This window comes from Pyrus communis, chromosome 11 (assembly GCF_963583255.1).
Source record: "Pyrus communis chromosome 11, drPyrComm1.1, whole genome shotgun sequence".
Classification (NCBI taxonomy): Eukaryota; Viridiplantae; Streptophyta; class Magnoliopsida; order Rosales; family Rosaceae; genus Pyrus; species Pyrus communis.
The window spans coordinates 19,374,053-19,389,611 of NC_084813.1; the positions used below are offsets into that span (position 1 = coordinate 19,374,053).

Sequence of the window (15,559 nt, forward strand, 5' to 3'; positions counted from 1 at the left end):
ATAACTTTAATCTACTTCTTGTTTTGTGGTTCTTGTCCACATATTATATGAGGGAAAAGGTTCCGGCATGAAAAGGATCCTCGTCGGATCCTTTTCTTGGGGATCTTAGGAATCCTGTGATCGAGATCGTTCATCATATATCGTACGGTTAGTTTTCATTAGATACTATTTATACTAAATTTTAAATTTTAAAATGATTTTTTACTGCACGATGGACAGTCCCAATCACAGAATTACTAATAAGCTAACTACTTCCCTCGGTTGAATACGGAGCGTGCCAACTCGTCGACCGATGAGTAAAATTTGTTGATGTTGCGTTGAGCGCGTTGCTAACTTCTTTATCTTGCGACTGCGGCCGAGTAAGGAACAAATCTCGGCCTTTGGATTCTCGAGCCTGAAGACAAGGCTGCTAGTTCTGCGAAGTTCACAAACCGTCGGCGCCGGATTCGGTCACAATGATTATATTCATAAGAGTATAAGCACGTCAAATCAACACCAGACTGTACGGACACAAGTATTCAAAGGTGATGTATGTCTTGATGGTGAATGTGGTTCAACCGTCAGAATGCCGAACTCTGAAACTCACTTGTGAGTATCCAATCATAAAATCACTTGGCGTTCAATACGCCGAATGCCATAACTCGTAACACCTTACTTCGCCGAGAAGGCTAATAAGATAACCTCTGCCAATGAGGATTTGGAAACCCTTCTCGACCGAGACCTGGATAGGTAACCAGTCGGGCTCGACGCAGTGCTGTTTATCCAAATTGAAGGTGCTCCTTGGTCGGCTGATTCTACAGCAACAGTGATGTTTATCCAAACTGAAGGTGTTCGCCGGTTGCCTTCACAGTGCTGTTTATCCAAACTGAAGATATGTCGGCGGGAAAAAGAAAATAAAAAATCTCAAGATGTTTGAAAGGTTTTGCGCAGGGCAGTTGTGTGTTGAATTGGAGGTCCCTTGATTTTTGCATGGTGCCTCCTATTTATAGGGACAAATGCGTGTTGGTTGATACGCTCTAAGGCTAATTGAAGTTCCACCATCCTACTAAAACTCTTCCACCGTTCAAGTTTCGGTCGAATCCTACAATACCGGCCTTCTGAACTTAGTCAAAAATGCAACCAGATTCACATTCACTCCACATGCAACCCCGTGCTTAAACAAGATAAGCACTCATTTTATATTGATAAGAATGTAGACATTTAACCAAAATGCCTTTCATCCATATCGTTTTACTTCCAACCAAATGCAAACCATGCATTATCAAAAAGTTCATCCTGATCACATCTCATATTTCTGCATGTTGTCTTTATCCTTAGATTTTGATAAGTAACATCTTCCGTGTTGATCAAGAACGCAAACCAACCAAGTTGCACGATGCGTAACCACACAGAGTCCTTGTACAATGCAACTTCTCTTATTTATTTGACTCTCAAGCTACAACTATAAGATAATTACCATTTTAATAAATTCCTAACAAAATGGTAATGTCAAATATGGTCTCTTTCATCAAATGACTCAAAGTATACGGGCCGAGTCCGTACAAAATCACGACCTCTTAATAATTAGAATCATCTGACGGTATAAAATTCTACACATTCAAACGACCACGATTACTCGGGCCCATAGTGTAAAATCGGGTCCAAACAGATCCCTAGGAAAAGTGATCCTTTTCCTTATTTGAGAATCTAGATCTAAAAAAATAGTTGACCTTAACCACTTACATAAAAGATGATTGTAATCCAAATAATTAGCCAATTGAAGAATGTTAGATCCATCGTTTGTGCAAGCTGTGACTTTCTTAGCCACTAATATTTACGGATCTTTCAATGTATTCTATATATATTTGTGATTAGAAATCAATCACGTACCTTTCTAAAAAAAATGAGATATGCTTTTAATTTTAATGATTTACATGAAAATAGATCTTTAATTTGTTTGGTACCTTTGAATTGAGATGTGCTCCCCATAAAAAGAGTTGAGAAGTCCCCACACTATTATTCATCTGTCGAAAAAAGGTGACATATTTCAGGTTGGATAGCGGATCATGTTTTGCCATTATCCTATCGTCATTAGTAGTCTATGACGGGATTCTATCCTCTCCCTCTTTCCCTCCTGTCCTTCCTCTCCTTTTGCAGTATTTTTTTCTTCTCTCTACAAAGATGAAATCTTGAGTGTTCAAACAGAGGGGAGGAAGGGAAATGGAAAAAAATGAAAAGAGAATCGGTCCCTATGGAAAAAATATGAAAAGAGAAACTTTTTTTGACAAAGTAAAGATTAAGTGCCACTAAGTTCAAAATCATTAAGCACGATATCAGTAACTAGATTAACAATTTGGCAACATAACTTACCAAATTGTTTAGTAAGAGTACATTTCTATGTTGTCATTTTTTTTAGCCGAAGATGATAAACCGTACTTCTCCACGAAACGAAATAATTTACAACTTCGACAAAAACAAACACAAGTGAATCGTAGCAGACCATTTCCATGCTCGCCCGAGTAGGGGAAAAACTTGCGGGTGTTTGCTACTTTTCTCCTCGGGTATACACCACGTTACATACAAGTTCTCCGTACGTAGACATAATCCCTTCAGCAATGTGTTGACGATGTGAGTCCACATCCAACTCAGCATTCGAGCAAATCTCTCAACATCCCCTTTTTAGGTAACGTAGAGACAGCGGAATCAAACCATGTTGTCTTTGTCTTCCGTGTCTCGTATGATCTTATTTGCCAGAGACATCGGTTTCTGAGTGAATCCAGATGCTCAATCAGCACATACTCTGAACCTAATCGACCCCAACTTCCAAGATCTTAAAAGAGGTAAACTTCTGGTCTTGGAGGAGGAATTCTTGTATACGCCCGCCACTGGGGCAGCCCTCTAATGGTAGGGGAGCTCCGCACGCGAATCCCCAAGTTAGAGGGCGGTCATATGCAGATATACAAGAACCTCTCGGTAATGAAGTTGAGTTGACCATATACATTTCCTATCGAATTAAGGTGGCCTAAATCGCTACTAAGAACAAATTTTTCAGAGTAAAACTCCACTTTCTATTTCATTACTTTTGTAGGAAGCAGCAGCATTAGGATAATCTGCAACAAATGCCTAATGGTTTTCAAAGAAAAACAATCATATAAAGATCGAAAGACCCGCGATAGATACATAAAAAGATATATTAAACAGGGTTCTCCAAAGAAGAACAGGTAACTTGACAGATTCAAGAAAAAGGAAGAAAAAAAAAAGTACTTTCCTACTTTTCTGTTCTCTAAGGAAAAACGAAAATTTAAGTAGGTACATATACGAAGATCTTTCTTTACGGTTCCAGCTTCAAGGAAACAACTCGTGATTGTCTGTTACGCTTGGCCACCTTGACGAATACTACTGAGAGGCAAGACGGAGCCCACCATGGTCTGCGGACCTTTTGCTCCCCTTTTAGGCAAGCCACTAGACATAAAATTGATTTCAGTGCGCACACAGATGGAATCTAGGTGCAATTCAAATTTAAGAGGAAAAAGGAATACAAATGTAGCTCAAGGGGATGATATTCCAGATAGGTTCAAGTCTGAACTTGCTAGGATAACGATATCAAGAGTGAGTTTGGCAATGCTATTGAATGAGGCATGCAATACCATGTTTGTAATGTTATGGTGTTATGCTATCGGTAGACCAATTGAATGCATAAGATGAACGAAGCATGCATTGTTAACCGATCTCCCCAATCAAAATAAATACATGCTTTTCTGTTTTACTTTGAACAACTCTATTTTGCATGCATCAGATGTCATCTGTAGTTGCGCATAAAAAAAATATGGCAGAGATGATCCTAAACCTTGTCGAGATTAGGCAAAAAATAAATGGAAGGAAGAGCAAGTACAGACCTTTAATTCGCCTTAGTTCCTTACACAGCGTGATAAAGTCTCCCCATTTCATGTGGCAACGTCTTATAAACCGAAGAATCTGCTCAGTAGTAAACATTGACATGCCTTCCAGGTATTCTCCATTGACACCATTTTCCTTAAAAGTTTGCCGGTAACTGCCCAGTTTTATTTCTTCCAACCACAAACCAACATCCTGTACACAATGGGAAAAAAACATGAGAATGCATGTGACTCGGCCATATACATCTTATTTATCAACGGCCAAGAAGGATGAATATAAGGCATTGATCACAGAGTTCAGAGCAACTGAACTCTTATTTTTCTCTTTTCAATTCATCAGACTTGATCAATATCAGCGGACACTGCTTGACATGGTACAGCGCAAAGGGAAACATAACAATGCTAACTTAGCTGTGTTTCATCAGAATAATTGCTTTCAACTCAATAACCCTCTTTTGTCACCAAATACGCGCATCAAGAGGTAGCGTGTTTTGTCTCACGATTTCAATGTAACGTATTTATTGGTTTCTAATTGTTAGGTATGGCAATCTGTTGCAGAAGTTCAAAGTCAGAGACAAAATTTAAGCTTTATGTCATCGCTTTTGTTTTCTTGAGCAGACTAACAAAGAAACATTTTCCATCATTATACAACCAGAAAAAAACAATTTTCAAACCCCCGATACGAGGAGGGTACTGACTACTGAGCTACTGGCAAAGTGAACAGAAAGGTTAATAAGGTCTTGTACCAGCAACCAAATGTTGTTCTGTATCACTTTTGGGATTCTTACATACAAATTTGTAAGCTTACAAAGGACGCAAACGTTTGACACCTCAAAGAACCATATTCCGAAAAAAGAAAATCATGTGTATTCTAAAGCATCGTAGTAGCTGGAGAAGGATGAACTGATGAGTGAAGGAAGGTGTTATTCCCAGTAGTAACAACATGAGATGAACTCCAACGAAATCGATGAATTTCAAAAGGTCACTGCTTGCTGGTAAATCATTCTATTACATAAATAACCCAAAATTATTTCCTAGTTTTTCATAGTATTAAAGATGATTAGCAGATTAAATCAAAGCCTTCTCTACTTTGATTAGCTGATTAAATAGGTTCTATTCAACAATCATCCAAAACCAAAACCTAGCACTTTACAATTGTCCATTGTAATTCAACAAAACCCCACCAAAATGTATGAACAAACAACAAAATTAAACAACAATTGTCCCATACCCACAAAACAAGATCTACATAATTCCATGAAATATATCCAAATTCCAAAAAGGGCCATCAGAAAAAAAAAAGAAAAGAGGGGGGGGAGCTTGGAAATTGGTTTACCTCAACAGTCCAAATGAAGAAATCAAGAGGCTCAGGTGGCTGCTCTTTGCTCATCTCCCTAATCATTACTCCCTTTTTAACACCTTCAATCATCCACAAAAGCACACAGATTATACAAAAAGGCAAGAACTTTAACTAAATTTTCACAAAAATAAAATAAAGTAAAATAAATATACAGTTTGTTGTGTAAGACTAGCGACAGTTAATAAGATCCAATATTTGTTGACTTTGGTTTTGTGGGTATTTTCTGGGAGACCAAACAGAAAGTAAGAGAGAAAGCTGGATTGGATTGGGGACTTACCGTGCGGAAGATGAATGAGAATTTTGAGGCGTATAAATTCTTCTCTGCATTTGTTTCAGAGCTGCTTGGACAAAGAAGGAGAGAGAGAGAGTCTGAAACCGATGACTCATTTACTTTTATTTCTTTCTTGTCCACTCTTTTTATTTTTCTCTCTCTTAATGGATTTGATGGGTCGTCATGCCACATCCTTTAATTTTATTTATTTATTTTTCTTTTATTCTTTCTTAATTATAATTTGCTAATTTTCTTAAAAAATATGAAGAAAAAATTAAATTAAATTTGTATACAAGTAGTTTTATCTAATTTCACTTTAATCCCTTTTAGTCATGATTATTGTGAATGAGATTGGAGTGGAAAAGGAGGTGGGATTGAATTGGAGAGAAAAACGTTATTCAAATGTTGTGTTTGGTGCTACGAAGACTTCAAAGTTGACTCAATTGACACATGTTTTTATAAGCTTAATTTTCAAGGTCAGGTTAAGGCTTCAAAATCTTCCGACCAACTCTTACATCGAGTGCCCTAAGCTAGGTCCTGAGTTTTAGAATCATAGTTTAGGGTTCCATGACCTGCACTTTAAACTACAAGTTCAAATTAGTTAGATTAAGATAAAATAACTTTGTTGAAAGGGCTATGTCATCATTTGTTATCGGGAAGAATATCTTAATTTTATTTTTTTAGCATAAAAGATCCTAATTTAGCTGAAGAAAGAACATTCTAATTACAAATTAATTATTTTATTCAGTTTGGTAAATATTTAATATTCTAATTTACTTCATTTCATGCTCAAATGATAGAGTAATTGCTCACCAACATTACTACAAATTAAGGGACGTTTTGATATAGACGCATCGTTTTTAAATGTCATAGACTAAACATTTATTTCTTTTGCAAATTTGATTAAACATTTTCCCTACAATTTTGATACTTTAATTTTATTTTATTAGAAGTTTATTCACGTTAGCATTCCCTTTTTTTTCTCCTATTTTTTATACATCTCTTATTATGATAATTTAAGATTTTTTTATTTTTTATTAAAATATTTATTTTAGTAAATTAAATAGAATGTAACAAAACTCGTTGTTAGGTACATTTGGTTAAATCAGTACGTTTGATTACATTTAGTTACTTGGTACATTTGAATTTTTGGTCCATTTGGCTTCTTGGTTCCTTTGAAATTTTAGTACATTTGAATTTTGGTACATTTAGTTTTTGGTAATTTTTGGTATGTTTGTTTTCAAAACATAAGTTTTTTTACTTTTTGTCCTAATAATGAGGAATTACTGTGACATCCCGTCCCGGAAATATCGAAACGCACGTGTGAAATTACAACTTTGCCCCTAGTTCGTTTTTGTCACGTTATGGGTTGTTTTGTGTGGTGTGGCATGTGTTGGACCACACATACACTCCCACACACAGACACTGTCCCTCTCTCTCTCCTTCTGTCTTCTCTCTGTCTCTCCCGTGCTCCCTTCCTCCCTTCTCCATTGAAACTGTACGGACAAACCCCAAAACCCCTCAAACCTTAGCAGATCGAGGGAACCAAGTACACCATCAAGCTCATGAGGCTGAGATGAGTCTAGTGGTACCATTTTCAGGTAAGAAAACTACCATTTTCACGTCGTTTCGAAGTGGTCCGAATTGTGTACTGTTCATGCAACATTAATTTACTTAGTTTTTGGACATTTGAAGCTTGTAGATGTGTTGGTGAGGTCCCAAGGAGCTTGGGAGTGCATCGTTGGACGGATTTGGACGTCGAAATCATGAACTGTAAGTTTGGCCGAATTTTCATATTTTGGAAAGTTTGATTCCGTTGTTTTTAGGTTCTAAAACTAGTCCAACATGGTAGTTGAGGTTTAGGGCTTCATTTTGGTATAAAATACGTGAAAAATGGATGAAAAACGACGGAGAATAGTGAGTTTTAAACTTTCCCAGTTTTCCGGTGGCCGGAGTCCAGCGAGGTTAGATCGGAGAAGAAAGGAGAATATTTCGTTAAGTTTAACGGAATATTCCTAACGGCAGTGACGGCGTCAGTTAGGTTTAACGGAATATTCCGTCAGTTTAACGGAATATTCCTGACGGCGTCTGTTGACACCGTCAGTGTGCGTGGCACGTGGCCGCGCGTGGGGGGCGCGTAGGTCCGTGCCTTGGCCGGCGCGTGGGGGCGCGTGCGGCGGAGGAAAATTATTCTAAAATATGGTTGTGATCCTGAGGTTGTGTAGAGCACGTTGGTATATTCATTTGTCCATTTTGAGCAATGTATGAGAAGTTATTACGAGAAGTTGGTTATGTGCTTTAAAGTTAACGTTTTTATAGTTGTTTCGCATTTAGGTGACACGTACCCCGAGGACGAGCGTGCACACGCGAGGCAGGGGGGCTACGACCCTTCTACATACCAGTGAGTGGGCTTTTGTTTTCTGTATATACCTATATACATTTATATTTCCAGAAATTGATTTAAAAAGGGTTATTTGCCTTATGCCATGCATGTTATTATTATCGTTTATGCATCATTGCACGCATTAGTAGTGGCATACATATATATGCATATTGGGTGCTGTGGACGCACAGGTAAGTGCCAGGTAAGTGGTATTCATATTTACTTTCAGTAGTAGTTTGAGAGACTTAGAGAGCTCATAACCTGCACCCCCGGTGTTAGTGCTCCCGCCCAGAGTAGGGCACAGTCCTTCACGTGATGTTCACCTCCCGCACCACACGCTCAGCTTGGATCCAAGTTAGGTGCATAGGCCTGTCGTACAGACCACATTAGGTGGTTCCGACTCGTAGGTGACTCGCAATTATTCGCACAACCTTCACGTGATCGTAGCACTATAGCGTATATATATGTTACACCCAGGCCTGTCGTACAGACCACCTTGAGTGGTTCCGACTCGTGGGCAGGTTCAGTTATTGAGTTGAAATTTGAGCTCTAGATGCAGCCGTACAGGTCACGTTAGGTGACTCCGGCTGCCAGATGTTATGATATTGATATGATTTATACCTGGGCACTTACATGCATTATGAGGCTTTGGCATGGCATATCTTGAGCATGTTTAGAATATTTATACATATGTATATATGTTTATTTTTCTGGGAAGTATACAGGTTTTACGGCGAGGGGTTAGAATGTATTTTGCTAAATGGTTTTCAAAGAGCTTTGTTTTTGCCCACTCACGCTTTTGTTTTGCGCCCCTCCAGGTTCTAGTTGCTTAGCCGTTGCAGTGGTTTCCCCTGAGGGCTTTCCGGCGTTTCTGACAGACACTCCCCATTGTAGGGTCGCCTTCGGGCGTACTATTGTTGTCTTTTTCGTTTGGGCTGCTATAGACCTGCTCTGAAATTGTATCTCACTTACTAGCACTTGTTTTAGTACCTTGTATGCTAGTTTTTAATTACTCGTACTTTTATATTACTACTTTATTAGCTTCCGCACGTGCACATGGCTACGTCACCTTTGTGTGACGGCCAGCACGCTCCGATCTCGGTCGGGGTGTGTCAATTACTTTAATTAAAAAAAAATTCTTTTATAGAAAGAGTCATTAACAATGTAAAAGTTTAAATTACTTTAATTAACGGACAATAGCATTTTTTGTTAATTCAAAATTATATGATTTATCGTTATTATTTAGCATTATCTACAATAATAAGGATTTATCTCCGATCAACTAAAAGTTGTTCAAGAGAATTATCTACCAAAAAACAAGACTGTCTGGAGCATTATGTATGAATCAAACATATTTTTAAACATTCCAAAAAAATAAATATTCATTTTAATATAGTTTATAATTGGGTACGTTTTAATTTGGGGTTGGTACGTTTTCGTTTGATGTTGGTACGTTTTCGTTTGATGTTGGTACGTTTTCATTTAATATTGGTACGTTTCCATTTGGCGTGGGTTTACATTTAGATTTGAAAAGTTTAAATTTTTAAACTTAAATATAGTTGAAATTATTTAAAATATATAGCAGATATTTAAATGTAAATTAATTTCAATTAATCTAAAATAGTTTAAGTCTGAGTATCTTAATCAAATGTTTCAAAAGCTTAATCAAAAACTCAAAAAGCATAAATGTTTAGTCCACAAAAGTCTAAAATGAGGCATCTAATTCTAATTTTCTCACAAATAATTAATAATAACTTTGTCTTAAATTATTTGGGGACCATTGTGAAATAATTATTAAAACAATTTCAGTTAATTAGCTTTTCTGGGCCCCACGTGGTGCGTTATGTATTTGTTTGTTTAAGTTCTAAAGGATGTCAAACTGACGTTCGTTTTTTCTCAAAAATGCCAAATACAGTTCAAATACATTTTGTAAGGAAGTAATTGTGTAATTTTGACATCAAATAAACTTTTGATTAAGGTTGAAGACTATGAAGGCAACAAGTTAGACCGACGAATTGAAACCATCCGGGCCGTCGATGAATTTGGCAGTCATCAGACTGGACGGTGATGAGGGGAGTTTTCACGATGCCACAAGGTGAACACCTACATGTGTAGCATGTGTCAACACCGTCGCTTACGTTGCGCTTTCATTGTCTCTAGGCCCACACACGAAATAATTCCTCCGAAATACACAAATTTTAGGTCACTTATTATTTTATGTGTTTATATTGCCAGTTGTCACCCTTTGATCTTACCACCCGCTTTCTACTGATTTTTTATTACTCATTTATTATATTACTTTGGAATATAATATTATGAAATTAAGCCCTAGTTTGGTAGTAAGGTGATTCTGAAAGAAAGAAAAAAAAGTGGCTATCAAAAAAAGCTGGGAGCTTTTTTATGTTTGGTAAACATTCAACTTCGGTTTTTTTTCACAGTTTTGGATGAAAAAAAAGCCAAAAACACAAAGCTACAAAACCCAGCTTTGAAAAACCAGCTTTTTCACATCTGTTTTACATAAACGTTTATCAAACACTATAATACTGCTTTTTTTTTTTCAAAAGCACTTTTACAAAAAAGTTTACCAAACACTCTGCTGCTTTATTTCACAACTACTTATTCTCACAGTACAGCAGAAACAGTTTTTTTTCAAAGCACAGCAATACCAAACCAGCCCTAATTTTTCTTACTTTTTTTCTCTCTTCCGACGAGCATTTAACACATGAGAAGATATAAGGTGAATTTTTAGTGTTGGCCAATGGTGCTATGGGAATTTGGTTCGGTTGGGGTTAGACACTTAGGCTTTGTTTGGCAGCTCGAACTGTAATGATTATTTCAATTGGATAGTATAAATAGTCATCGGATAATACTGATTAAATTAGTCGAGTGTTTGATGCAAATCAAACTAATGACCGTTTTATTTATACTATGTTTGACACTGAACTGAATTTAAAATTAAAAAATAAGTTCCCATAGCCTCTTCTCTTCCATCTTGACATGAAGCTAATCCTATCTTCACGATAGGAAGCAAATGAAAAGCCCCCAAATGAGAGCAAAACCTAATTTTTTAAAAAAATAGGAACTTTAACGAAAAGTTCGTGATACTGTTCACTTTAACGAAAAACCACATTTTTACACTAAAAAGTCTGGTACTATTTACTTTACTCTTTATTTTGTCATTTTTGTTAAAACTCAAAGTTTTCATGACCTTTTCATTAGTTTTTCTTTAAAAAAAAAAAAGGTCAAATTAAGATTTTTTTTTTTTTTTTGGCAGAGCAGTGGTCTGCAATGGTTCAAAGCAATCGGGTCTGTACGATGTGGGGGTGACACAATGGACTTTGTGCTTTTTGGTTTTGGGTTCATGCAGTGGTTCAAGGCGGCAACAGTTCGCAATCATGGGATCTCGTTTCAAGATACAATAGCAATGGCACACTCGCGTTCAAGATGATGGTGCGAGCAGTTATAGAAAAGCAGTGGGTAATTGGCGACGACGATGCGGGTTCTCATAACAAGTTGATTTAGGTGGTGAAGACGGCTATAGAAGGGTGCAGCTCTCTAGTTCTAGTTCCATCCGCCACCATGGATGTCTAAATAAGGACGGCACAGCCTGGGTTTGCCACCTCTGATTTTCTGTTTGGATGATGTTGATCGAAGGTGGGGAGGGAGAAAGAGATAGGGAATACTTGGATGAGGTTTCGCGATGCGAGCAGAAAGGTTGAACTTGTGACTCGACTAAATTATACGGAGGTTTTAGGGAGTATAACTTAGCGGGTGTGATGTGTATTAAAATGGTGGGACTGGTTTAATTTATTTGGTGCTTAATTAGTACATATGAGCATCAAACAATTTCTATTGTATTATATATACTATTCGATCCTTTATATGGCTTGCTAAACTTATTGGAAACTTCGAGCTCGTTTGAAAATGCTTTTAAAATGATTGAAAGAGCTTTTAGAGAAAATATTTGTGGGTTCCAAAAACACTTTAAGTGGACATCAGATGTTGGTGGAGCATCATCATGAATTTGTTCATGTGATCTCTTTTTACTAGAACTTAATTTATTCTCTTTATATGGAAAGATCTTCTCAAAGAACTCAACATCAATAGATTCCAAAATTGTGTTCACATGTATATCCACAATCTCAGATTTTACAACTAAAAATCTGAACGCTGCACTGTTATTAGCATAGCCAATGAATGCACAATCGATAGTTTTTTGTCCGAGCTTAGTTCTCTTTGCCAAAGGAACTTGAACTTCGGCTAAACAACCCCACACTTTTAGTGTTTTATATATGGATATCATTCCCTTCCACAATTCATAAGGAGATTGATTTGTCTTCTTATGTGGAATTTGATTTAAGATTTTGTTTGCAAAGCTTCACCCCACATATTATGTGGAAGCCCGGAACTATTAAGCATGGAATTGATCATATCTTTTAAAGTTCTATTTTTTCTTTCCACTACACCATTTTGTTGAGGCAAACACGGTGTCGTTGTTTAATGTGCAATTCCATGTTCATTACAAAAATCTGCAAAGGCAAAAAATTCATACTCGCCTCCTCTATCCGATCGTAGGACTTTGATTTTCTTATTAAGTTGATTTTCAACTTCGGCTTTATATGTCTTAAACATATTCAAGGCTTCATCCTTGCTATGAACTAGATAAACATAGCAATACTTATCGTTGTCGTCAATTAAAGAAATATAATAATTCTTTCCTCCTCGAGTTGGTGTTGATTTAAAATCACATAGATCACTATGTATTAAATCAAGCACTGAACTTATTAAAAATTGATTTAAAAGTTTGTCTAGCAAACTTTGATTCAACACATATTTCACATTTTTTATTGAAATCTATAGCATGTTTTGGTATTAGTCCTAAGTTAGCCATTCTATGCATTGATCGATAATTTATATGGCCTAATCTAGCATGCCAAAGTTCAATAGACTCAATGGTATAAATGGAAGCCTTATTTATATTATTAATAGAAACATCAACAATTACATTGAGTTTGAATAATTCCTTAGCCAAATAACCCTTGCCTACAAACATTCTTCCCTTGCTAAGCACGAATTTGTCAAATTCGAACACTAACTTAAAGCCCTTATTGCTTAACAAGGGCCCTAAAACTAAGTTTTTCCTAATTTCAGGAACATTCAGCAAGGTAAGTTCCTTCCCAAAAGTGAACTTTAGTACAACTCTTCCTTTTCCAACAACTTCTGCAACGGAGGCATTTCCCATATAAAGCTTTTCACCACTTGAATGTGGTTCATAGGTAGAGAACAAGTTTTTGTCCCCACAAATATTCCTCGTTGCTCCAGTGTCAATCCACCAATCATTTGTATTAGATACCATGTTGATTTATGAAACAACATTAACCAACATATCTTCTTCAGTCACATTGGCTTAATTGGTCCTGCCATTATTGGTGTTTGAATTGGTAGATTTCATATCTTTTCAGTAGCGACAATTTTGCGCTCTATGCCCTGGTTTTCCGCACACATAACATGCTACTTTGATTTTTTTAAAGTCCTTTGCTTTTGGTGCATGGATAGCAGAGTTGTATTTCTTTTTAGCATTCTTCTCCTTGTTTTTCTGGAAATGCTTTGGCCTTGGATTGCTTGCCTCAACGAAGTTGGCCTTGGCTTCCATGCAAGACTCTTCAACTTTGTCGCCTTCCCTGTGATCTTCTTCGATCCTTAGCTTGAGAATTAAATCTTTCAGAGACATCTCCCAGCACTTATGCTTCAGATAGATTTAAAGTCATTCCAAGATGAAGGCAAATTTTCAATGATTGCCCCAACTTGGAAGTGTTCATTAATAAAACATCATTCAACATGTAAATCATGGATTAAGCGTTGGAGTTCTTCAACTTGGCCCATGACAGGTTTGGAATCCACCATGTTGAATTTCAGAAATTTACAAATGATAGATCCAACATCTTTAGTGATATATTTCTTGGTTAGTGACTCCCAAAGGTCATTGGCAGTCTTGCATGATGAATATACATCATACAGACAATCATCCAGTCCATTCAAAATGTAGTTTCTACAAAGAAACTCAGAATGAGTCTAAGCGTCTATTGCAAACAACATATCCTTATCCGCTGGTAGTTCAGTCGCCATAGGAGCCTCCTCCTTCACAACATGGGCTAGGTTCAAAGTGGTCAAGAAGAACAACATCTTTTGTTGCCATCTTTTGAAGTCCAGACCCTTGAATTTCTCTAGTTTCTCATGAAGAGGATTCTTAACGCCTGTTGCATTCACTAATGTTGGATCCATCACAATTCTGCCTTTAGATTGTTGGAACAAACAATCAAAATACAACTTTATCGATAACAAATTATAATATACAACTGAAATAACTATAATCCAATATTGTATTACAACCAATTCATAATTGAAATATTGTAAACTAAAAGAAACAAGAAAGTAGAAAAACTGACTTATCAAAAAGATAGAGGCCTGCAAAATTTGCATTGTCCTAAAGACATAATTGTGCCCTACTCCGTGCTTGTAGTTCAACGGGCGTCCATCCCCTAGGATCCAACCATCTATAATTCAAAGTTCCAGCACCAGAACTTTGAATTCTGGCGAACTTTTGAATGCTTTCTCTTCCAAATGATCTGTATATTATATGCAGTAGATGTATATAATTATTATATTCTTTCGTGTCTGACCTCTTTGGTATTATATAGGATACTAAGTATCCTTTCCCAATAGGTATTAGGAAGTTAAGAAACTGCATGCATAAGTCAAATTCAAATTGAAGTGATAAGTATGAAATTTTGAATTTGGCCTATCCAAATACTTGTTCGGTCTTTTACCAATAGACCCATATAACATATTAATATTTGCACCAAATTACTAATAATATGAAGATTAAAATATCAAGTATCTTGATAATATATATATATAGACACACACACACACTAACGATATGTGACAATATGCATACAAACTCCAACCAACCTTGAATTGAAGTTGGGTAATTGTTGACTTGCAATTGGGTTTCGAAAATGAATACCCAACCTATATAAATAAAAAATATTAATTTATATCTCATTTGGTTTGGCTCGTTTTTAAACTATCAAAGTCGAAACCGAACCACTAGTTATTGGTTCAGTTTTTTTTTTCAATTTGGGTTCGATTTTTTCGGTTTGCAACTTTTCGAGCCCACCCCTACAATTTTGTACTTGTGGATGGTGAGTTGTAGTCAAATTAATAATATTTCAATCCAGTTCAACCCACCTACTAAACACATTGATAGAGTTTTATCATAAAATTAGTTTTAAAATTTTTAACCCATCGTAACCCATTTCGTACGTAATTCAATGAACCCAACCCATTTCCCCGACATGATTGGGTCGCTTGAACAATTGTACTAAGGTCCCTTGTACTATCAAATGTGGACAAACAATAAGCGCTATTCAAAAGGGAATTCTAGCAACTTTCATTTTGTCTTCTCACATTTGGTCTTTTTGCCGTATGGTTTGAACATAATAACCGTCTATATTAAATAAATAACTAGTACTATGTTTTAGTAGTATTATTATTTATTTATAAGTGAAAAGTTTTTTTTTGTTTTGACTCATACGGATGCCGATGTTATTTTATATTGGCGTTGAGTTCAATATCTAATTAACCAATCCATTTTGTTGCTGGCTCAT

At 36.4% G+C, this 15,559-nt stretch overlaps 1 protein-coding gene across 2 annotated transcripts; it reads right to left on the reverse strand.

Annotated features, from left to right (window-relative positions):
- Positions 1 to 3,154: 3,154 nt before the first annotated feature.
- Positions 3,155 to 5,646, reverse strand: LOC137707883 (uncharacterized). Of its 2 annotated transcripts, none has more exons than XM_068446814.1 (4): positions 5,513 to 5,646; positions 5,212 to 5,294; positions 3,876 to 4,068; positions 3,155 to 3,441 (listed from the first exon to the last, which is right to left on the reverse strand). In XM_068446814.1, exons 2-4 carry the CDS (start codon positions 5,275 to 5,277, stop codon positions 3,311 to 3,313), a joined length of 390 nt encoding a protein of 129 aa, XP_068302915.1. In that variant the 5' UTR covers positions 5,278 to 5,294; positions 5,513 to 5,646; the 3' UTR covers positions 3,155 to 3,310. The 2 variants fall into 2 exon arrangements, with proteins under 2 accessions (XP_068302915.1, XP_068302916.1); XM_068446815.1 differs by lacking the exon at positions 5,513 to 5,646 and adding an exon at positions 5,388 to 5,455.
- Between the last annotated feature and the right edge of the window lie 9,913 nt (positions 5,647 to 15,559).

Excerpts from the sequence above, each read along its gene's own strand:
- LOC137707883 (XM_068446814.1), bottom strand. The coding sequence starts at position 5,277 with ATGATTAGGGAGATGAGCAAAGAGCAGCCACCTGAGCCTCTTGATTTC. Across the intron at positions 4,069-5,211 it reads TCTTCATTTGGACTGTTGAG|GATGTTGGTTTGTGGTTGGA; the intron begins GTAAACCAATTT and ends CATTGTGTACAG. Across the intron at positions 3,442-3,875 it reads GGAACTAAGGCGAATTAAAG|TGGCTTGCCTAAAAGGGGAG; the intron begins GTCTGTACTTGC and ends TTTTATGTCTAG.